This window comes from Pituophis catenifer, unplaced genomic scaffold (genome assembly GCF_029215685.1).
Source record: "Pituophis catenifer annectens isolate HBS135680 unplaced genomic scaffold, rPitCat1.0.hap2 SCAF_4, whole genome shotgun sequence".
Taxonomy (NCBI): Eukaryota; Metazoa; Chordata; class Lepidosauria; order Squamata; family Colubridae; genus Pituophis; species Pituophis catenifer.
Genome location: NW_027256884.1, coordinates 94,030,489 through 94,056,311, shown reverse-complemented (window position 1 = coordinate 94,056,311; position 25,823 = coordinate 94,030,489). Strand labels below are relative to the sequence as shown.

Sequence of the window (25,823 nt, the reverse complement as noted above, 5' to 3'; positions counted from 1 at the left end):
AGTGCAGATGTCTGCAACAGGAAGCCCTTGCGTGCTTCACTAATGAGAGTTCAAGGTGTTTTGGAAGCCTGCATGTACAGTATATATGAAAACTTCATGTTGCAGACTGTGCCTATAAGCAGCAATATGTCCACTAACAATGCAGTTTGACTTTACAGAGGATAGAGGCTGCTGAATAGCCTTCATAAAGTTATTTTCAGTAACATTTGTTTCCCACAGGAATATTGCTGTTTGGAAGCAATATTCCAAACAGCCTGTGGAAAAGGTTTACTGTTTCTCAGTTTCATGTTTTGGCTATCTCTTTATCTCCATCTATCCTATTCAATTTTCATATTTCTTCCTCCATTCCTTCCTTCCATCCATCCATCCATCCTTCCTTTCCTTGCTGAAAAATTGAGGTCAATTTTTATTTTACCAAGTATATACCAAGTATGTAGAGTATATAGCAGTGGTGGGTTTCAAAACTTTTTCTACTGGTTCTGTGGGCGTGGCTTAGTGGGCATGGTGTGGCTTAGTGGGTGTGGCATGACTCGGTGGACGTGACTTGGTAGGCATGGCACTGGAAGGATACTGTAAAATCTCCATTTTCACCCCCCTCCAGGGGAAAGTTACTGCAAAATCCCCATTTCCTCCTGATCAGCTGGGATTTGGGAGGCAGAGAATAGATGTGGGTGGGGCCAGTCAGAATTTTTATTACTAGTTCTCCGAACTACTCAAAATTTCCGCTACCGGTTCTCCAAAACTGGTCAGAACCTGCTGAAACCCATCTCTGGTATATAGTAAGAATATCATGCTAATGTAATTCAGGTTCAGATGATGCCAGTCATAACTTAATCCTTGGTCAAATGTCATGTAATATTCATGGAAAAATCACTGTTTTATTTATTATTTGTATTCCAAAATTATAAAATGTGGCATATTTCTGAAGAGTTTTATACAAATAAATCCATTTTATAACTTTCTTTTAATGTACCGTAATATGCATTATACTTCTGAAATGCACCCTTCATAAACAGTAGCCTTTTAGTTTTTTAGTGCTTTATACACTAACAGATATGGAATACTGCAAGATAAACAAAATAACTTCCTGAATTAACTATTCCGCATTAACTTATTTGTGCAAGGTCAACATAGCTGTTTATTTGTCAAATGAGGCATGTGGTATGATCTAACAGGAACTCCATTCTTAATGTTCTGAGTAGAAATACAATACTTAAGGAGAAGTTTACAGCAGTTCAATGTGCAGGGATTGAATGTTTTCAGATCTTATACTTAGTAAACAATAGACATCATGGTCAAAATGATCCTATATTTCCTTCTATTGTTTCCTTATTATATATACTTAAGGAGGGATATGGAGGGCTGGGGGGAAGCAGCAGCTACAGTAATTGGAAATTGTAACTGTAGTAACTGGAAAACAAGAGGAATTATTGCCAGGAAGACAAAGTATGTCAGTGCCCTTAGGACAGTGTTCTTATCTCAATTAAATGACAATACATTTAATATTGTGCACACAGTTGTAATTTCTTTGTATATTCCATGATTCTGACAAAGAATGGAGATGGCATCATCTTTAAGACCACATTTCAGTATAAGATTTTTGTCACATCTCCATGTTACTAAAATTTCAAAACAGTGATAAATTTATTCTTCTATTTCTTTTCAAATAAGATGTTGGCAAACTTAAATCTGGTTAAAAATCCTTTTACCTTATTATTTTTTAGAAAATATTGCCAACAATTAATTCTTCTCTGATAGAAATTATTTTGGAAATTGGTACTGCAAGCAATCTCATTAATATAGAGATAAATTTTTAAATTCAGTGGAATTTTCTGAATAAACATTAATATGATATCTGTATTTGGTATTTTTTAAATCAAAATGTTCATTGTGACTTTTTTCGACCCTCCTTTATTTAAAATATATCATGACTTAATATGATGTGGTTTTCATTAAGATGAAAGAAGTGATCCAATCTTACATAGTTTGTTTAACAAATCATGGTTTAAAAATCTTGACAATTGTGAAATGAGAACGAAGAAATTTTAGGAGATTAGCAATAGGTATAACATGTTATAATTCTGCTGCTTAGTTGCCTAATATAAATTAGGATTTTATATATATATATATATATATATATATATATATATATATATATATATATACACACATATACATATATACAGGTAATCATCTAATGAATTGCAACAACTTTGCTATTTCTAATATGATGTCACATTTTGCATAAATTAGCAATGGCAGTCCCAATTGTTCTGGTAACCCAAGATGTGTGGGTCATTAAGTGGGAAGTGAGTCCTAAGTAAGGGGCATGTGGGTTCCATTGGGAGAGACTCTAGGACGCCTAGCGCAGGCTGCACAGTAAAGACAGAACTTTGCATGGCATGAGCTCAAAAAGATCATGGAATAGATGCACAGGTACACGTGATTTCAGGGAGGTGAGGAAAATAGGGTGAGGGATACATGTGATTGAAGGAAGCCATAGTAAAAGGTAGGACATGCATTATGTGTGTGTTTGAAGGGAGGCTGAGACTGAGGAAAGAGGGAGTAGGAAGCATGTATTTGTGTGTGCAAGTACAGGGAGGCTAGGAAAATAAAATGTGGACAGTTGTGCATAAAGGGGCAAAGGAGGGCACAATGCGTGTGAAGGAAGAAAAGCCTACCAAGTTGTGACTTACCTTGCTGGTTTTCATTGACTTTGCTTGGGGAAAGTTGACAGGGAAGAGTACAATTGGCAATCAGATGACCACAGGTTGCTGCAACTAGTTGCAAATATGAGTTTGTTAGTAAGCACCTGAATTTTGTTCATCTTACCACGATGCTGTAGCTTTGAGGATCAATCATAAGTTCCTTGTTCAACACTGTCTTATTTTCAAACAGCTGAATCATAATTCAAGGACTACCTATAGAAACAAACAAAAGCTGTATTTCATAGTTCCTTTTAAAAAATAATAAAAATCAATATACATACATCTTAGCCCTTTTCTTTGAATCTAAATATACTCTATACCGAATCTAAAATATACTTTATATACAGAAAGATAATATGGCTCTGTAATCAAAGATAATTTTAAAAATCCATTATCCCTCTTCTTGAGAAGAAATATGTTTCACGATAAAGGTAACCATCCTTCCCTCATCCTTCATGATGTTCAGAAAAGAGAATCATGTGGCCACCTTTTCACGCCATTCACTTTCCAGGATTTAATTTACAATGTAATTAATGGCTTTATTTTTTTCCCCTCCTGAGAATTGTAGCACTGAATGATCTTATTTTCACTTTGACATACAAAGGCAGAAGACTTGTAAGACAGACAGGATGGGGAGAAGAGATACAAATCAGACTCTTCCACTAAGACTTGCTGGGACAGCAGGCTTCTAACTAGCTCATTTGCTTCATAATTGCTATCTTTATAGCACCGTAATTTAGCGCTGCAGAAAACACAAAGAGATTGCAAAGTTTTTGCCTCTAGAGACAATAAACAGAATAATCTGGCTTTGTAGTGATGTTTTTTATTATATATTTCCCTTGTCTTCATTAACTGCAATCGCTTGGCTTCCTGGTTCTTGCATTCTGCTTTTGTCTTTAGGTGGGCATTCATAAATATACAGTTATTATTGTGACCCTTTCAATCCTCAGAAGAGTTTTGAGGAGCTTGTAAGATTATACAATACAAATTCCCCTCATGTTTGAGGGGAAGGCAACCTCCATCCTGTGGAAATTTTAACATGGTCTAATATAAAACAAATAAAGACTATCTCTTAAAATGCTAACATTTAAGGTTGATAGGATAAAAAGGATTTTGTTGTCCACTAAAATCACAAATCGGGCTAAACTTGAAGATGCTTAGACGGGAGTTACAGTCTGAATAGGCCACAGTTGAAAAGGCCATGATTTACTGGTACTTCTGCTAATAGTGGAGAAAACTTTGGGATTAATGAAGGTTGAAGCCTTCATGGTACTTACGATTAACATTAAAGTGGGAGCTCTTTCTTTCTGGAAATATCTCCATTTTGATATATCTGTTAGTCTCTAGACTAAAAGACACTAAAGGAAGGATGTGTGTGTGTATGTGTATTTCTGTATGTGATTAAATATATTTTGTAGATCGGAAAAATGGTTTTGATGGTCCTTTTTTTTAATATTGAAGAATTAGTGTGAGAGGTACACTCGAACTGAAGCCAGTAAAATTAGCTGTTATCTCAGGATACGTAATTCAGTTAATAAATAAAAGAGAGTTTATGGTCATTTGAGAAGAGGTAATGGCAGACGTCCAGCCACTGTGGCTGTATGCCCATCCCCAGGATTTACCCATTATAAATACTGTATTCTAATGAAGTATAGAGGCATGCAGTTACTTGCAGATTATGTCATTCTCACTTTTCACTTTGTATTAACATGATGTGAGGTGGTTTTGACTCAGTCTGGGCAATGAAAAAGACTAAAGAAGCATGCCAATGTTAATGAAACACCACCTCCTGGAGTTTGTCACTAACAGATTATACAAGCTAAGACATTATCTGCAGCAGCGTCTGTAAGTGCAAGAATCATATACTGAGAGATAATTTAATTTTGACCAGAAAAAGCTCATTGTGCTTTTGCTTATTTTCAGAATTATATGAACATTTCATTATTCACATTTTGTTATGGTTACTATGCTTGCTTGCGTATACTAAGATCAAACCAAAGTATGCTGGATCATCTGCAAACATTAGACTTTGCTAGAGAGTTGAATTCATTCTCAAGGACCACTACAGAACATAGAAATCAAAGCAATTTGAAAATGTAGAATTTATTTTTTTTCCCTTCAATTGGACACATTCTTTAGTAATGGTGCAATTATTAGCAGTTATAAGTATCATATTCCCTAGTTAAATGTTATATCTTTTTCTGCCTACCTCATTTCGCTTCTGTTTCATATTGTTTTAATTTTCCCAGCACAGAAATGGAGAATAAATGAGAGTTCTCAAATGTCAATATTCAACAAATGAAAATGTTATATTTTAGTTTAAACCCCTATGTATGTAGATACTGTATGTATTTGTTTGCTTTATTTATTTAATTTGGATGCTGACCTACACTACAACAAGTTACACTGCTTTATTCAAATAGTTGACTAACTATACTTAGTAAATTTGAAAGATTGCAAGCTAGGAAATATTTGTGTTTCTGGGATAGCATTACAAATATAATCCATATTTTATTTGAGAAGTAATAATTTCCCCTATAAAATAAGATAGGATCAGATAATTTTTAGTGACAAAATAACTTCAATTATTTATAGATAGAGCAAGGATCAAAATAATAATAGTGATAGATATGCAGACATGCTAAGTGAGCCTGAGAATATATGAGACTTTTCCGTTTCTTTTAAAACTATGATAATTTCGACTTGTCTCTGTCTCAAAATGCAAGAAAACCAAAAGTCAGCAGTGCAACTGGAAAGGAAACTTCTTCAAAAGAGTGGAATTCTGTAGTTTCATGTTATTTTAAACTAGTAAAAAAGAAGGTGATATTGCTGAATAAGATGGATTCTTGAAAGTAATTCCTGCAGTACCTTTTTCTTGATCAAGCCCACTTTAATGGGGTGACACTTCATGGATGCAGGGACCTTATAGAGGTCTGCTAGTTAATCTGACATTTCTTAGTCTGGACAATTTACTGAACAAGAAATAGTTATAATTTGCATATTCTAGACCTGTTATATTCCTAACATAAATACCTGTTTTATGCAAAGTTCTTCTAAGTCGGTACTGTAGCAAGAGTGCCTATATTGGTTTAGACAATAATTCACAACCCCCCTGGAAAATGGCAGAGATTAATGAGATTGAAAATGTCCAAGATAGCAACCATGATTTTTTTATGCATGCAAAGCATGTGCAATGTAAATGAAATCTGAAACTTTAGCATTGATTAAGAAAAAAAGAGAAAGGAATAAAGGAAGGCTTAAATTAAGGCCCTGATTTTTGCCAATTCTACCGAATATAATTTAGAATTAATATACTTTGCTTAGAGTTAGGCAAAGTCATAAAGGGAATATATTTTGATGCACTAAGACCAAGGCAAACTATCTTTTGTTCAGATATGTTGTTTGTAAATATTGACTTTTAGTTTTCAGGTGAAATATCTTTTCCCTGCCTGGCAAGGAATAATGAAACTTTAATATGAAAAAATTGTAAGCAATTACTGTTCTTTTACAGCTTGCCGACCAGGTTTTTATAAAGCCTTTGCTGGTAATGTTAAATGCGCCAAATGCCCACCTCATAGTTCAACAAATGTGGAAGGTTCTACAAACTGCAAGTGTGAGAAGAACTACTTTCGATCTGAAGGAGATGTTCCATCAATGGCTTGCACAAGTGAGTAACCTCATTATGATGATCCTGAAACTTGTCCTTACATGTTGTTGGTCGTCTAGGCATGCACTTTAGAATATTTCCATGTTATTAGTGTTTCCAGACTAATCATGACTAGATATTGTTATGATTGCTGGTTTGGGAAAAGGGGTGAAGAATAATTTTTAAACACAAAAATGCAAACTTCTGGAAGACAAAGTTTGCATTCTATTATGAAGAGAGAAAGAGAAAGGAACACAAACCAAAGACTTGAACTCTGGAATCTGGAGGGGATGAAACAAAAGTTCATACCAATTGGAAAACTAAGCAGGTATTCAGCTAAGGGAATGCTGCAGGTCCCATCCCCGAGGGAGATACGCCTGGTGGGACCCAGAAGAAGGGCCTTCTTGGTAATGGCTCCCTCTCTCTGAAACATCATTCCCCCAGAGATTAGAACGGCCCCCACTCTAATTCCCTTCTGGAAGGCGCTGAGGACCTGGTTCTGCCAGCGAGCCTGGGGAACCCAGAGCAGGATGGAGCCCATTAAATGGATCGTGTGATCGGCTGTCGCCGGGGAGGGAGGTGTGAGGTGGGGGTGATTTTATTACATTAATTTATTTGATTTTTTATTAGTTTTACCGTTTTTAAATGTAGTTTTTATATTCTGTAAGCCGCCTTGAGTCGCTGTGGGCGAATAGGCACCAACATAAAGTTAATAATAATAATAATAATAATAATAATAATAATAATAATAATAATAATAATAATAATAATAATAATAATAATAATAATAATGCCACCAGACTTGTGCCAATTTGCAATAATCAGAAGCATGGGTAGAAGCAAGTAAATCCAGAGCCTCAAAACACTAGTGTAGGATCAGTTTGGCCCAGAGATAATTTTGTCTGCAATATAAACAATAATATAGACATGTCTTTAATCTGTATTTCTACTTTAGTTTTTTATAGTTTAAAAAAAAATTGAAAAAGGCACAATTTTATTATAACACTGTACATTGTGCCTGTATGGTATACCACCATTCTTATCATTACTACTTTTATTGCATTATCATTATTATGCACAGTAGCATAATGTTAATTTTAGTACAATGTTATATTAGAATTATTTCCAAACATATGGAAATATGATTTCCAATTTGGTTAATTAACCCTATTTCTGGGTCACTCTCATTCACTCTTGGAAATTCAGATATACAGTTGACTGTTATGGAAGACTAACATTAACCTAGGGCTATGTATTAAGAACTTGAATACCTAGACTTAAGACCTGCTTTTTATTAAGACTGTACAACGCTTTGATGGATGATTGGACTCACATAGTTTGACTGATTCCACCACTGAATCAAATCAATGAAAAAAGCAACCTTTTTTTAAATTACTGAATTGAAGCAACGGTGCCATATGCATTTTATTGGTCAACTCCTTCCCATGGTCCACAAGCACACAAACAGCTTGTTGGTAGTCACTTAACCCATAATGGCAGTTAGTAAAACAGGATTGACCCTCATCCCAACTTTGATACTTCACAGGCCTGAATATGTGGCCTCTAATTCCTGAGTTGCTATGGCACATTGCATCAGCTGGATAATGAATGTAAAGCATTAAGGCAGTGCATAATCTTACTGGTTTGGTTAATTTCTTAATAAAGTGCTTTATATAGTGGTACCAAATGTTTTTATTGCCTTTTAGTGCTGCTAAATTTATTCATAGTAATATTCTGAATATTAGTTAATTTGGAAAGAGGGATTAAAGATAGACATTAGCACACATATGTGTTACAAAATTGGTTGATATCTCTTAAAGTAGGAATGTCAAACTTGATTTTATTGAGGCCGCATCAGGTTTTGTTTTTTTGACCTCGGGGGGATGGGTGTGTGGCCAGGGTGGGCATGGCCAGCCCGATGTCACTCATGTCGGGAACGCCTATGGAGGCCCAAGTAAAAGCTGGTTTCCAAGCTCTGTTTTTAGCTGCGATGGCATCCTGCAACCCTCTACCAGCGAAAACGGAGTTCGGGAGGGCCGTACATAGTTTTCCCAAGCTCCGTTTTTGCTGGCTGTTTCCAGGGCGGTCCCACTGGCCAGATCTAAGCACCCTGCGTGCAGGATCCAGTCCCCTGTCTTAAAAGTATGTGAGAGAATATATAATATATAATATTTTTTTAGGACAGGGATGGGGAACTATGGCCCTTTTATAACTTGTGGACTTTAATTCCCAGAGTTCCTGAGCCAACCATACTGGCTCAGGAATTCTGGGAGTGGAAGTCCACAAGTCATACAGGAGCCACAGTTCCTCACCTCTGTTTAAGAGATATAAGATAGATCATAAAACCATATGTCAGTGACAACTGTTAAATGTGTGCTTGAATGACTATTTCTTGAACAGAATTCAAACAGGATAAATAATACTTATTTTCATTCTCCTCCCATATAGGACCACCTTCTGCTCCCAGAAATGTTATTTCTAATATCAATGAAACCTCAGTTATCCTAGATTGGAGCTGGCCTTTGGACACAGGGGGCAGAAAGGATGTCACTTTCAACATTGTATGCAAGAAATGTGGAACCAGCAAGCTCTGTGAACCATGTAGCAATATAGTAAGATTTCTTCCTCGTCAGATGGGACTCTCCAATACGACTGTGACTGTAGTGGATCTCTTGGCTCATACAAATTACACATTTGAGATAGATGCTGTTAATGGAGTATCTGATTTAAGTACCATCCCAAGACAATTTGCTGCAGTCAGCATTACAACCAATCAAGCAGGTGAGTACAGAAATGGTTATTTTGCTATCACAAAAGAATGATAGAACTTGCAGTGTTCCTATCCCTGTGCTTAACATCTTCTTTTACTCAACCTTCAAAACACCTTTAAAAAAAAAAATTCAAGCAAATAGAATTGTAGTTATCTGGAAGGAAGGGATCTTAGCATTATAGCTGATTATCAGTAGAATGTGAGTCAGCAATAATGTTGCTACAAAAAAGGCAAACCTAATTTCCAATTCCATCAATATAAGCATAGTTTCTAAATAATGGAAAGTAGTTTTCTACTTCATTATGTCATGGCATCTCAAATATGTGCCAAGTTCTGACTTGATCTGGAGGATCATGATAAACTTGAACAGATTGGAAGAATAGTAGCAAGAATGGTTAAAATACTGTAAACTAAGTTTTAGGAAGGCTGATCAAGCGATACATTTAGCATTTGTAAAAGAAAAATTTGACCATGGAATGAAACTTGTGTTTGCTACTCACGTCATTCGATCGCTATTTCGTCAGGAATGTCTGTTAATAATTACATCTTTGAATTGTTATTTTTATATTTCATTAATATTATTTCATATTTCATCACTAAGAGTATTACTTTAACTGACTAATTTTTTTTAGTTAATTCCCACCCACTCCCCCACCCCCAAGCATTAAGATCTTCAGTCTTTGCTTTAGCTTCGTTATCAGTGTAAAGCCTCAGGCATGGGAGAAAGACTTGATCTATGATATATTTTTTCCTAAGTAACAAAAGTTTATTTATTCATAGCCAAGTTAAGAATTTTTGAATTTAGGAACATAAAATATATTTTTTCTTTTGTCCACCAATTTGCATTTCCTGTTGCACATTTGGACAGTTTCATTTCCAAATTCCAAACCATTTCATTGTTTCTTATTGTGTTTCAATTGATCACAATAACCTATGATTTAGGGTAAGTAGACTTTGTTATAATCTGCACAGTTGAAGGACAGCTTTAATATAATTAATAATGCAAAAATAGATATTCTTCTGAAATTCCATTGTCTTTCCCATTATCCAGTAGTATTACCAATGCAGCATTTACTTCTGCCTTTTCTGAGTTCAGCTTGTGTGTCTACCAATTCTAATTCTAAGTACTGTTTTATATGAGATAAGTGCAATTATTTGGTAGTTTGAACATACTTTAGCACTGCAATTTATGTTACAGGATTATAAACTAATCTTTTCCAGTTCTTTGGCACTGCTTATAGCGTTTTAACTGCATTATCTTGCAAGCTTTTAAAGAATACATCTGGTATTTAATCAACTCATGCAGTTTTGTTGTTAGCAATATGTTCTAAAGCTTATAAAATTTCATTTTCTATTATGCCTGTCTAGTTTAATGATCAAACCTTTATATTTGGCAATTTCTTCCTTTGTTTTCTTGGAGAGGGTGATATTGATGATATAATTTTACATATTTCTATGATCTCCATTTTTGCACAAAATGTTCTTGATATATATATATATATATATATTACTTAAATACCCTCATTTTCTGTACACTGCTTATGTACATATAATTTTCCCTCCCCTTTTTCTTGACCCTGTGTTACGTTTTCAATTTTATGTTGCCTCCAGCATTCTGTATTTCTTCAGCTATTTTCAATTTATGAACAGAGACTCGTTTATATTTATTAATTTTCTTTTTTCCATTTCCGGATATTTTTGTTTAATTCTTCATTAATAATATAAATTTATTTTTAGAATTCTTCAGGTACTCTATCAGATATAATCCATTAAATCATTTCAAAATAATATGAAATATTGTTGATGCTGTAAGTTGTTGGTTTGATTATTTGGCTTTACCATTTTCTTTAAATGATAGTTTTGCAAAGAACTTTTGATCTCTGCCACATTCAGCACTTGATCTTGTTTTTGTTGGCTGAATGGCATTTGTTTTTCTTTGTTTACACAATATGTAGTCAATTTTGATTTTTTTTCCATCCAGCAGTATCCATAAGGAAAGTCATCTTTAAGTTTGTTTAAATAAGATATTCAACAAGGTATTTAAATTTTCTTGGCAGAATGCTATTAGTCTCACTTCTACTTCATTTTATTCACCAAGTTCAAATTTCCCCATTATTCCAGATTTTGTTGTGCCTCCAAATTTAATATTCTGTTTTCCTATAATTAATATGACAATTTTAAAGTGTGGACAAGCTGTTACAAATCACCATAAAATTGTTCAGTCGTAGCTTCCTCTGCCTCTACTGTTACAGCATAGACTTGAATTACCACATTATTGATTGGCTTGAATCGAACAAAGAACAGTCTTTCATTTTGGGGGATATATTGAAACACTAGCTTTGACACTAGGTTTGTTAATAATTATGGCAATTCCATTTTTTCTGTGGTTTTCTAGTGTACAATAGAAGACCTGATGTTTCTTTGATGTGAAATGAAGTTTCAGTTCATTTCAGTTCACTGACTCCTAGAATGTCAACATTCAGTCTTGACATGTCTGCTGTAACATTGTTAAGTTTGTCTTGGTTTCTGGTTCTGACATTCCCTGTAACTGTAGGATTAATAGATATTCAGCATTGTACTTTCCTGTTGCTATCCACAACAGCTGGGCTTCCTTTTGGCTTTAAAATGGCCACATAATAAGGACTAGTGTCATTGTTTCTTGTCCTTGTTCTTTCCCAGTAGGCCATTGGACTTTTCTAGAGTGAAAGCTTAACCTTCTAGTATTATGTTGATTTCTCCTTCTTGCAATTGTCTAATTATCTACTACAGTTGGTTGCTATTTCCATTTCCAATGGTTTGAATTCATTTAATCTGATTTTTTCCGCCTATAACATACCCATCATGAGTGATTCTTCTGGTAAAGAATCCCAATGTATCTTATCATGGGAGATACAAGCTTTTTTGTTGTACAATATTATGCTCATGATGTGGAGGACACTTTCTAATACTTTCCAAGTATCTGAAGAAATTTCATACAAAAGAACAAATAGAAGGCCATGCTATTTTCTGTCATGTCTTAGGGCTGACCTTGCTAGCCAATATATTGCTTCCTATGGCAAAATATGTAAGCCAGATGTTGACTAAATCTGCCTTATGTATTTTTAGGGCAAAGAAATAGTAAAGACCATGACTTAGTTTAATTCAAATTAAGAATACATAACATTAATTGAATACAGGGAATATAAACAATCTCATATATTTAGCAATTCATGATAAAATTATTCTTCTGGCAGAGCTTGTGCATTATTGTTGCATGGTATTTTTTCCTTTTCAGTTTTAAATTGTGAGAAACAGTATCTAGATTGATTTAGTTTCTTTATTCTTAAAGGAAGGACTACTAAAATCAGGTGATGTTATTACCAGCAAGGTTAATAATTTCCATGCCAAGTGAGCAATATAAAATATCATTTTGTTAAATGATATTTTATTAATAAAATCAGCTATTAATCAAAACTTCATGCCAATGATACCTAGTGTAAATTATAGAGGTAATATAAGTAACTAGCTGGATACCCGTGCTTCGCTACGAAACTATGTCAGGCTTGATAAATCGACACTTACAGCTTGAAAATTAATGAGTAGTTATGATCAGTCTCTCCTCTCCCCTTCGCTCTCTCAGCCTTGCCCAAAAAAATTCTATCCTATCCTATCCCTCCTTCTCTTCCTCAGCCTTGCCCCACAGAAACGTCTCCTATCTTATCCCCTTTTCTCCCTCAGCCTTGCCCATAGAAGCCTCCCCTGTCCTATTCCCTTCTCTCCCTCAGGCTTGCCCCACAGACGCCTCCCCTATCCTATTCCCTGGTTGCTGCTGTGAAAGTAAAACTGAAAATGAAACTCCTCTCCTCTGTTTGTAGTTTGCATTTGGAACAGATTTCTTTTAAGGTGGGGAGGGGAGTAGAACTCCTTAGCATCAGAGGGTTGTTTGGAAAGTGAAACAGTATTTGCTGTGTGAGCAAGAAGGAGACAGGAAGGATCCTGGCCGTGGCTTAGCTCAAGTGTTCTGTATTAAAGCTGTTTCCTGCTGTGAAAGTAAAACTGAAAGTGAAACTCCTTTCTTCTGCTTTTAGTGTGCATTTGGAACAAATTTCTTTTCAGGTGGGGAGGGGGAGTATAACTTCTTAGCATCAGAGCGTGTTAATCATAACACAGAAAATATTAATGCTCTGATGGTCATTTCGAAAAACCCTTTCTTAGTGAGCACCTAGAAGCCAAGAGGAACACATATGTGGCAAATTTCAAGTTTGTAGGCTTTACGGTTCTGGAGATTTCATGATTACGGTGTGAGTGGTTTTCTCTTTTATAGATAGATTAATTAATTCTGATAATAGAAATGAAGAAAATCCTTTTATATTATAAAAGACTAGCTTTCCTGCTCATCCTTGTTTTCTGTTCTCTTTGTAGATTCTGATCATCACTAGTTTTATGTGAATATTCATTTACAATACCAATTATATTCATATTTCATTCATGCAGCTGGCGGATTTACCAGTTTTACAGGTGGTCCTCAACTTAAAATAAAAATTCAGCTCAAAATTTATGTTGCTAAGCAGGACATTTGTTAAATGAGTTTTGCTTCCTTTTACGACCTTTCTTGCCACAGTTGTTAAGTGAGTCACTGCAATTAGTAACATGATTGGCTTTGAATCTGGCTTTGGTTCTCAGTAGGTCACATGACCCAGGGACACTGCAAGCATCATAAATATGAACCAATTGCCAAGTGTCCAAATTTTCATTATGTGACCATGGGGATCCTGCAAAGGGCATAAGTATTAAAAATGGTCCTAAAACAACTTTTTCAGTACCATTGTAACTTTGAATGATCACTAAACTGTAAGTTGGACAACTATCTGTATTGCAGAATAAAATTTAAAAAATTTAAAATAGTTTTTTTTCTGGAAATTTTAAGGAACATGTGGGTTATTATACTATCTATTTATGTTATAAAATTGGCATCAATTTAGGTTTTTGTTGTAGATTTTTGCAGAAATTTACCATTTTGTATCCCCCTTTCTATTTTGTTAAAATCTAATACAAATTCTCTATTGCTGAGTATTAAATGCTATTTTATTTATTTGGCTAAATTATCAACAAGTTCTCCAAACTGGCATTATGTACTTTATAGTCCCAAATGCTATAATGGATAGGAGTTATAGTTCAGATAAGTCTGTAGACTAATAAATGCTATTATTCCTAGTTCAATGGTGGCATACATTTCATTCAATTGTCTTGAATAATTTCTGATTAGTAGCTTGCATAAATCTTTGGTCAATAATTGATTTTTCCAAATGTTGATAGAATAGAAAGATGCAATGGTATTAATACTACATTACTGAAGATGTATTTGTTCCCTGATTTAATTCATGTTTCCATTCTCCTTTGAAATTTGTGTGGATTGAAGAGTTTGACAAATGGACTGCATTTTCATTATTTCCATAAATAATGACTATATTTCTTTGCATTTCCTTAAAAATCTGGCAAAAGGTTTAAAATAAAATTAGTAGATACCTACAACAATGTAGTAAAATATAGTAAAAAATAAATAAGTAATCATTATGTTCTGAAAGAATCCCCCTCAATCTACTTGTTCCCTTGAGAACAAACTCAGATCAACTGTCATCATATATCTACTGTCCATCACATTGAATGTGTTCAGTTGCAGTATGTTTACTTGTGGGCAAGAAAACATTCTGCAGAAAAGAAGATTTGGTTGTGATGAAGATAGTGTGGGGATATTGCTGTGAGGAATTATCATATGAGTGTCCCATGTAGTTTTAGTCTTCTAAATCTTTTCCACTATGTAGGGCATATCAATAAGCAGAAACAGAGATGGAATATAAATATATTCTTATGTTCATCACTTTATTTCTGATTCTCACCTCCTGTTTGAACCCAGACTCTGGGAAAATTGCCTTTAAAGAGATAACTCGCTTTGTTGTCGTTTGTGACATTATGACAGTATCACACTATGCCTTTAAAAGCTCATAGGATAAGTTGGAATCAGTTGGCTCTTCATTTTATTGTTAAGGGAAAGGCTTATTGAACTGCAGTTATCAACCATGCTGAAAGGAACAAGCTCATCTCAGTTCACAATAATATGTTTTCACACAGATGTTATCTAATAACACCAATCAACCCTGCTTAGGAAGGGTCACTGGCTGCCGCAAGAGATTTATATAACATTCACAATCCCTAGAGGCAAGGTGCTAATTATGAATCTGACACAGAAAGAGATGGACAGCTGTGTTTCTCTGACAAGCTGATATGCAGATTTGCCTGATTCCCTTGCCAATATTAACTTAGTAGCTGCATTACATTTAGGTTGCTGTTTTAAAGATCCATACATTCTTTAATTGAATTTTGTTGGGCTTATAGGTAAACCTTGATTTGGGGGAAATGGTAGCGCTGTACTAAATATAATGCTATATCTTTTATAGTATTTATAGTACCTTGGTACTAGTTAGGAGTTTTCTAGGGTAGCAAATGTTGGATTAAAAATAAAGAGTAGGGGGGAAATAAGATATATTCTTTGCTGCAGCTTTCTGCAATATATTTAATACATTATTTTCTACAGAAAATCAAGGCTGAGAAATAATAGACAATTCATTTTTTAAATCAGTTTCAACAGTTTCTTGACAATAATTCAGGAAAAAATAAAAAACCATAACATATTAAAATTGTTCCAGTTATGAGGGGATTAAAACAAATAGCATGATTCTGGACATGCAGATATTTATTTGGAATGGAAAACCTTTTTTCAGGTTCACTCATATTGCCTTTAGGATGTAAAACAAATTAAACCACATATTGTAAGAGAAAATGTTATTTTTATAAAAAGTGTTAAAGTGCAAACAATGTAGGAATGTGTGAACTGTATAAATTCAAATGCAAAAGAACAAGAATTGTGGAAAAATAGGAGGAGGAAAAATTAAAAATAGCAGAAAAAAGTACCTATTGGTTATATATCTAAAGAAATACGAAGTAAGAATTTTCATATTTAGTTCAGAAATCAGTCTTTACTCTTAAACAGTAAAACTAATCAGTACTTATCAAATTGCAGAAGCAAGGATCTAAAAGTATCAAACCAGATAAATATATGAACAACTTTATATAATTTCTTCCTTTGACAAACTGTAATTTATAGTAGATGGATCTTAAGGAGTTATTCCTTGGAATCATAAATGTCCATATTCATTGTCTAAAAAGAAGAACAACAATATTTATATGAACATACCCTAACATCTGATGGTGATTGTTTCCAACTTCATTGGACATTCATGCATTAATTGCAGCATATACCACTATGTACATGCCCTGCTCTTCAGATTAGAGAGCATCTACCATGTAGTAGTAGAGACACTATTTGTGGTAAAAAAAAATACCATTTGCTAAAATTGCAAATGTTCGGTGTAGGGATAGGACAGAAATTTGTTTCCATATCGCTTCTGAACTTCGTGCTTGATGTGCAGAATAATGAAATTCTGACTTTGGAATTTACCTATTAGAGTGATAGATCTTTATAGAAATGGCTTGTTCATATTATTATGAAAAAGCAAAAAGCTGTGATTTGATGTTAATGACTTATTTTACTGTAACAGAGAGAGTCAGAAGTCAATGCTTCTTTTTCTTTTTCTTTCTTATATTTCCTCACTTCTCTTTCCCCTCCCACCTGCTTTTCTATTTACTTTGTATTTTGTATTTTATAATACTTTATAACTCAATAAAAATGTCAAAGGAGATATAAAACAACAACAACAACAACAATAAAAGAACTAGCAACAGACTGAAGCGTATCTGCATGGAATGCAACTTATAAAAGTCACAGAAATGACAAAATTGTTGATGAGAAAATAGAACAAACAATGCTAACATAGAAACTGAATTTAGATAGACTTTTTCAGGATTTTCCATAAAACTCATGTAATGTATGAGAATCCGAAGCATAAAATTCTTTTGTTTTCCCCAAGATCCATTTATGATACTATCAAACACTCCGTGGAATACACATAATCTCTTATCATTCCATCCTTCAGTCATTTCTCACCCTTATGCTTAAAACTTGTGATTTCCTGAAACCCTGAATCCAGATGGATTCATTTGCTACTAGAACTATTCAGATATATTTTAATCAGAATAGAGCTAGAAGGGACCTTGAAGGTCTTCTAGTCCAATCCCCTGCTCAAGCATGAGACCCTATAACATTTCAGATAGGTGGCTGTTCAGCCTTTTCTTAAAAACCTCCAGTGATGAAGCTCCTACAATTTCTGAAGGCAAGCTGTTCCACTGGTTAATTGTCCTCACTGTTAGGAAATTTTTCCTTAATTTCAGGTTGCTTCTCTCCTTGTTTAGTTTCCATCCATTGTTTCTTGTCTTGCCTTCTGGTGCTTTGCAAAATAGATTGACCCCGTCTTTGTGGCAGCCCTTTAAATACTGGAATGCTGCTATCATTTCCCCCCTACTCCTTCATTTCCCTAGACTGGCCATACCCAATTCCTGCAATCATTCTTCATGTGTGTGAGGGGAACCTTTATCTTTACCTTTAAACAAGTTCAGTGCAGATGGGGCTAGGCAAAAGAAAGAAACCAAAACAGCAATGGGAGACTGAACTTAATTTTTATTTCATGAACAAGTTGTATAACTACAGGCTTTCAGGCTGTGTGGGTAAAGGCATTCTTCATCTTGATCATTAAAGTCAATGTTTCATTTATGATTTTTCCAATTAGTCAGTGGTTTTCCAAATCACCTTTTAAGCTGATGTCTGAAGATGAGCCACTTCTTTCATGTTTTCAGTAAAAATGGAAAAAGCTTTCTATTATAAACATGCTGCCGTGAAATATGCCTGTTTGTAGTAGTGCTGCTGCTTCAAAAATTTGTAAAGTAAAGCAGCTCTGAAAATTCATTTCTGATAAATTCATTATTGGTCCGTTCACATTTTTGGTAGGTTGCAAAGAAACTTAAGTAATTTAACAAAATATGAAAAATCTCTTTTTTCCAGAATTATTATGATTAATAATATTTAAGACTAATCTGATGTTATCAGTATGCTATTGATTCATTTTAAATAATTAGAAAAGGTGGTAGGAAATAATTACTTTTAATTAGTCATAAATATTTATGAAGGTTATCTTAACAGACATACTTGGTTTTTTTTTTTTTCATTTTTTAGTGAAATAACAGAGACAATAAGAATGAATTAAAGAGCCATCAAATGATTTACTAGGATATAAAAGACATGACACTGAATTATTAGTTGTATTTTAATATTTTTATTTTTTTAAAAAAAAAAAAGCTTACAATCTGCTTTAGTAAATATGTGAATTTCAGAGAATTGCAGTTCTTAGAAACACTAACAATAGCAACAATAATAAATGTATTAAAAAAAAACCCACACCAGAGTCATGCGTATGAAATTTATTCCTCAGGTGATAAAATATGATTTAAATCGTTTTGCTAACAGAGTTATAGAACCATTTTCAAAGAATTTTACCTTAAGCTCTTTATATTATGATACTTTGCTGAATTATGGGAACTTTGTTCAAAGATAAGTCCCCAAAGCTACAATTAGGTGAATACTATTTTACTTATGTACATATGCTCTACTTAGGAATAGACCCTTAAGTCTTATTTTCCAGCTACCAGAGGTTCCCAAAAGATTGAACAAATGTACATAGAAAACTAATTATGTTTATGAATAAAAAGTAGTATTTAAGCACTGTTTCCTTTTTTTTCTAATGTGGTGGATGCCACTGAACTTTTCTGCATCACCCTATCAATGGCAGAAGTCCTAAGCAATTAATATCTTGTGGTTCTTCTCAAGAATCACGTATTGGGAGGTTGTTTATGGAAGAATGAGTTTCTCCTATAAATACCAGTTCTTTCAACCTTCCCTCGAATTAGTGCAGTACTTTTCTTAACCACTTCAGCTTATTAACTAATTTACTAATATAGTTCCAAGCTCTTAATTAAATCTGTAAATAAAAATAGAAGTCATGATATTATGATCTTACTAGTCCATGTACTATGTGCTGCATCTTTTACATCTTTTCCCTCATCGCAGCAATCCATAACTCAGCCTCCAGCTGACCAGCTACCCTATAACTCTCACTTTGAGCCATTAAGCTATGTTATACATTCTGTGCTGAAACCTAACTCTTCATTTTCTGAAAACTGTCTTTTCCCGTGAAGCAACGTTTCTATTTTAATATATAGCTACACTCTTGGCAACTGCTTTGATGAGTTTCTGCCGTTTTCTTGGCAAGATTTCTGAAGTGGTTTGCAATTGCCTTTTTCTATGGCCGAGAGAGAGTGACTGATCCAAAGTCCCTGTTATTTAGTACCTAAGGCAGGACTTGAGTCACACTGTCCTGCTTTCAAGCCCCAATGCCTTTAACTACATTACATTAACTGTTAATATGTGTTGGTATTACCTTATTATTTAAAATATTAACACCATTTGATGAAAGTACCTTTTCATGTATACAGTATTAGCAGTGGTGGGTTTCTACTAGTTCGCCCCAGTTTGAGCGAACCGGTAGTTGCGGCGGCGGAGGCTCTGCCCACCCACCTGCATGTCATCATGAACACTCTGCGCATGTGTAGAAGGTTCTGCGCATGTGCAGAAGCGCCCTGCATGAGCAAAGCGAGTACACACATGTGCGCTCACAGCTCTGAACAGTAGCGAAGGTAAGTGGAACCCACTACTAAATATTATCTCTTTTCGATTTTTTTTCTGCTTTATACTTTTTTGTTCTTTGCGTAATATACCCCAAAGTGAATAGTATAATAGGTGGTGGTGGAAGTACATTTTTGGAAATTTTTAGAATTAGCAGTTTGGAAGATCCCTTTTCAAAATTTTCCAGATTTGCTGGAACATACTTTGGAATTTTTCATCAACTCTACAATCCCCATGGCTGGTCATGGGGGGAGGGAGAAACACATAGGACTGCACTATGATATCTTTCCTTGGGATTTAATTCAAAGAGGAAAGCTAAGCAAGTTAAAAGAGATGTGGTTGAATGATGTATGTGCTTCTGTGTATCTTAAACATGTCTTGGCATCCTGTAATTGAAGGAACTCAACAAAATCTCATATCTCATTCACTCAACATTAGTTTATCATCTTTTATTTCGTTGTGATGGCAAAGCTGTTAAAAGCTGTTTTTCAGAAAACAATGCAATAAAAATAAAAATTTAAAAACTAATTAATACATAGATCCTTTTTGTCAGATAGATTTGGATAAAGTAGACTGATTCAATATTTGGTTTATAACAATTAAAGTTGTTATAAATCAATATGTTTAAATCTTCTTTATTGCTCAGTCTTCACTCTTTTTCCAGGACTCATAGTATTAGGGTGTGTGTGTGTGTGTGTGTGTGTGTGTGTGTGTGTGTGTGTGTATTTGTGAATGTTTATAAACATCAGGTTGCACATATAATTTATACATTGAATTGGAATTTTTCTATTTTATAACACTCAATGAAATTAAAGTGATTTAATATAATCATAATTCTGGTCAATAGACAGTAAAGACTTTTAATAATAATTTGAATGTATTTTTTTAAAAAAATCATTTGATTATTTATATCTAACAAATTTCTGTTTCCCATCATCATACACAAATAACCTTATTTTTAGTCTCTCTCTCTCTCTCCCTACCTTCCTTTTTCTCTCTCTCACTCTTTCTCTGTTGTGTGTGTGTTTGCGCATGTGTGGCTGTGAACATTCTGAAATAGTTGTCTTTAACTGAGCTTCATAGAAAATTATTAAAAAATGTAGGAGAAATTTATTAATCAGAGTGAGATATGGGGGAAAACATGGAAAATGTCATCAAAAATAAGACATTTAACAGCACACTGATGTGTCAAGTTTCCGAACTTGCAAAGCTTTCAAGTTGCCATAATGATTATTACTAACAATGGACCTCTTGGGATTTTGTCCATAATGTATTCTGTTACATTGTATATCTGACAGGAGGAACATTATCAATGAGCTGCAGATTTCAGTAATAATAGCACAGATTCTAATGAATAGACAAAACTCTCCCTTTTGGCTTCACATTTTAATATAGCAACTGAATTTCATTGCTTACATTATGGTAGCAGATTATAAACATCTGCTCATTCACCACTATGGTACTAGCAAGAATAAGTCTAACTTATTTTCCTTCAGGCTATCCTGCTTCAAGGCTTGTATAAGAAGTCTACCATCCAGCTATTGAGGGTTGATCCAAGTCCAGGTTTATACTCAGGATCTATTTAAATCAAATCTCCTATTCTTTGCAAGGCTTCGTGCATTTGTTTTCTTTGCTTAACCACCCTTTCTTTTTTCTTCTTCTAGCTCCATCGCCTATTACAACAATCAGAAAGGACCGGACTTCTAGAAATAGTGTCTCTCTGTCTTGGCAAGAACCTGAACACCCGAATGGGATCATCTTGGATTATGAAGTCAAGTACTATGAAAAGGTGAGAAGACAACACCAAAGGGACAGGGAAAAGTCAAATCTAGTTTGAATAAAGATAAGTAAACATGAAAGTGAAATACAGTTTAAATGTGCTCATGGTCCATATACTAGCTTTCCTACAGTGTGAGCAAAACATAGAATGACATTTGCATTGTAGTAGTGCTCATATTAAGGTATATCTGAAGTAAGCAGCTTTAATATTTTACCATAATATTTTAAAGGTTGTATTTTAATATAAATGAAGATGTTATCTTGGTTTAAGAATACAAGCATCTAATTTTTCTTTATGTTAAGGTTTCTTTAAGGTTTTCTTTATGAAGAACATAACATAAATAAGATTAGATCATGTATTTTATATTAATCAGGATTTTGTAAAATTTTTGTAAGTATGCAAGGCAAAAATACATCCAAAATATTCCGATGTCTTAGTTCTAGTTTTGCAGGAAAGCCAGTGACAAACAATGCTGACTTTTCCATATATCAGAAATTCCATTCCCTATTCTCACTTCCTGCTAGGAAGTAATTAACATTTGTAAAGGTCATCCTCTTGGTTTGAAATGTAAAAGTTTGAAATGAGTTCTAGGTAGAGTCACAAAATGAAAAATTTGGCAAGGACAAATTAAAATTTAAAATGTTATTGTCAGTTTTCTTATATAATGTAGGGATGTTTTCCTTTTCCTGCTATCCTCAACCATATATAATGAACTATGTCTGGATTATATATGTGTGCTTTTTACATATAGACATAATGTATGTTATACTAGATGTATGAAGTATTAATACTTTAATAGTGTTACATTAGCTATTTGCAACTGTAATCAGTTGCATTAACCATCATGCAAAATGTAGCAGTTATATTGCATTATATTTTATTTAACTTGCTTGACTGTCACAATCATAAAACTGGATTGGTCACCAGTTTTATGATGGCCTGTTTTATGATCATCACAATTTATGATTATAATGAGTGATTTATGACAGTCATAAATCAAGAACTACCTGTAAGTCTATAAAATGCATATACACCTTATGACAAAAGAAAGTAACTTTTTTTTATTTGATTTATATGCCACCCTCAGGGCGGCATATAATGCGTTAAGCAATAGCCTTCATACTTTTGTATATTTTATACAAAGTCAGCTTATTGCCCCCACAATCTGGGTCCTCATTTTACCTACCTTAGAAAGGATGGAAGGCTGAGTCAACCTTGAGCCTGCTGAGATTTGAACTTGCAGTAATTGCAGGCAGCTGATGTTAATAACAGTGCTTTAGTCTGCTGCGCCACCAGGACTCTTATATAGCATTACTTCAACTCTAAAAAAACCTGTTTACTAGGAATTCCATAATATTATGCCATGTTGGAGTTGTATGGATGGGAATCTATGAAGTGTAATATTCACTGTTTAGGCAGTAATATTGTATATGTTAAGCTGAGGTACATACATAGAGTTGCATCGTAGTCTTATAACTTTCATTAATGTCAGCTATAGCACTGAAATGTTAAAATGAATGACAGAAGCTGAATTATTCCTAGGTCCATATGTGCAGCAGTACTATTCAGAATATTTCCTCCTTTCAGTAGTAGGAGAAAAACTTACCATTTTAAGATGTTGAAACTTGGTCACGGACAATAAAATACACAGCATCTGCATACATATTACCCAGCACCTGAGTCCAGACAAATCATAAGTGAGATAATCTCTGATCTACATAATTTCTAACATAAATGAAATTTTAGCAGTAATATCTAAGTATAATGAAAGAGGTATCCAAGTTACATTATTAGCTTATCTTAAAATGCAGTAACCAGACTAATTTAGTGCTAAAGATGAGAGCCAAACTCAAATTACCAGGAACTCCTGCATGTTTTATTCATATCTCAGATTGGAAACAAGAAGCAAATTTGATCTGAGACAGTCTTCATTTCCTCTGTGCCACTCCTCTAAATGCACACCTATCCCACTAATGCTGTTGGTCCATAAGTTTCTTAATGTTTACCTTTTTATTAAAAGCCACGATACCAGTGATGTACTTATTTTCAAAAAGGGACCCCATTTTTACAAAACATCAGACATGATTTCTTACAAATAGCATGTAAAAAGCATGAAGAAAAAAAGGAGATATTTTTCTCCCAAGGTGTAAAACAGTAGAGATCAGATTTGAAATGGAAATATCTGGGACGATATTGTACATATTGTCAACTTTATTGTAGTTCTTCTTTTGAAGGCAAAAAAGGTTCTAGGATTGAAATCGAACTTCCTTCTCTAGGGTCTAATCATACAATGTATTTGAAGAGGTAAGATAAAAAAAGATTGATTGCGCTCTATTGAAAAATCTTAATACACCAAAACAATTCTCAGAAAAGGCATCTATGATTATATCAAACACAAAATCTCTTTAGCCATTCTGGTTACAGAAGATAAAATGTACAATGAATACAATTAACTTGCACTCAAAAATGCTGTTTGCACAGCTGGAATAATATGGAATGGGAACTGCTATGAAAATGAAATAAACTCATTCATTGTGGCAACCAGGTTTGACTACCTGGGTTTTAATGAGGCCCATTTCTTTTTCTAAAGCAGGAACAAGAGACAAGCTACACCATTCTGAGAGCAAAAACTATGAATGTTACTATTAATGGCCTTAAGCCAGATACCACTTATGTTTTCCAAATCAGAGCCCGAACTGCTGCAGGATATGGCACCAACAGCCGCAAATTTGAGTTTGAAACCAGTCCAGACTGTAAGTATTTGCAAAAAAAAAAAAAAAAAAAAAATTGATTTTAAATGTTTTCCTGCAAACTTCAAAATTATATGGCTGACTAGTTTCATATTGTCCATAGTTCAGCAAATATGATTTTATATTTATGATCTGGCTTTCTGGATAACATTATATAAATTCTATATTTTGTCATTATTCTTAAAACGTGTTTTGAGAAATATATCATGAAATGCTGTACTTTGTCCTGTCACATCTTATTTATTTTTCCAGAATTCAATGAATCTTGCACTAGGTGGAACTGATGCTAGAGAGAAATATCAAATATCTGCAGTGTCATAATCTGGTCTTGTTAAGTGAACTTGTGAAGTCTAAACTTCTGAACTCTTTCTTTCTAAGTATTTAAAAGCCACATCGTAGTACATTTGTTTCAGTAATTTTTCTGGTTTATTGCAATGCTAGTGGGTTATATGTAAAAAGATTTTTATTTCAGTCAGCTGGAAGTAGATTCCTGTATCCTTTTCTTTCCCAAAACTGTTCAATATTGTTTTCTCAAAGTAAAATCACATTTGGGAGAGAACCTTTCCATTTAGTTGAAGTTAATTAGTGAATTCATCAGTTTTTTCTAATTCCAGATTTTCAAGTGGCACTTATATATCTAACATATTCTTACTTATATTTTTCTTCTTTAATAATTTTACAGGCTCTGTCAAATAATAGTTTCCAGTCATAAATGAAAACATTATGGTAAAACTTAATGGTTAACTCCCTTTCCCATTTATTTATTTCCACAACTGTTAATCACAACCTAGATATTTATACTTTACATTAAAAATTACTTTGAGTATTTATATTAATGTTTTTACCTATCATAACTTTCTTCCTTAAAAAAAACATATCCCAAATGTCTACATTTGGCCTACTCTGTAGTACAGTATATATGGGAGATGTTCTTGATTATATTTGGTTGGACTTATATTATGAAATTAATTATATTAATATTAATAAAATTATTAATTTTTCCATTCCTGCATATACTCCAATTTTCGTACTCCATTCGATAGTGTCAGCGAGGTTTTCCTTATTTAATGTGCCAATTTTTTCTCGTATCTGAGAGCATCTAAATAAATTGTCATGTTTTAGATTTATGTCCTTGAAACATGCTTTCTGCAAAAGGACAAAGAATCCGCCTTGAGTTTCATGACATTTTTTGAAGAGTGTTAATTCCTTTTATGTTGGAAATTCGAATCTGTTTTGGTTTCTTTTGTTTACAGTGTGGTGCCCAGAACTGGACACAGTATTCAAGAAGCAGTCTGACCAAAAAAAGCATCTATTCAGAATAAAAAAATTCTATTATATCCAAAAATTGAAAAATATTCTTCTGCTAATGCAATCTTTATGTTTTTATGTACCATATTTTTTGGAGTATAAGACTCACCGGAATATAAGACACATCTTAGTTTTTAGGGAGGAAAATAAGAAAAAAGCTGATTGGTGGGTGGATTGGCCTTCCGGAATACC

At 33.9% G+C, this 25,823-nt stretch overlaps 1 protein-coding gene across 1 annotated transcript in view; it reads left to right on the top strand.

The window, feature by feature from the left end:
* EPHA3 (EPH receptor A3) overlaps positions 1–25,823 on the top strand; it is a 205,858-nt gene that overhangs the window by 140,372 nt on the left and 39,663 nt on the right. Inside the window, exons 4-7 of the mRNA XM_070943746.1 lie at positions 6,220–6,375; positions 8,803–9,135; positions 21,458–21,582; positions 24,164–24,326. Coding sequence (XP_070799847.1) covers positions 6,220–6,375; positions 8,803–9,135; positions 21,458–21,582; positions 24,164–24,326 — 777 coding nt within the window. The remainder of the gene's footprint in view (positions 1–6,219; positions 6,376–8,802; positions 9,136–21,457; positions 21,583–24,163; positions 24,327–25,823) is intronic.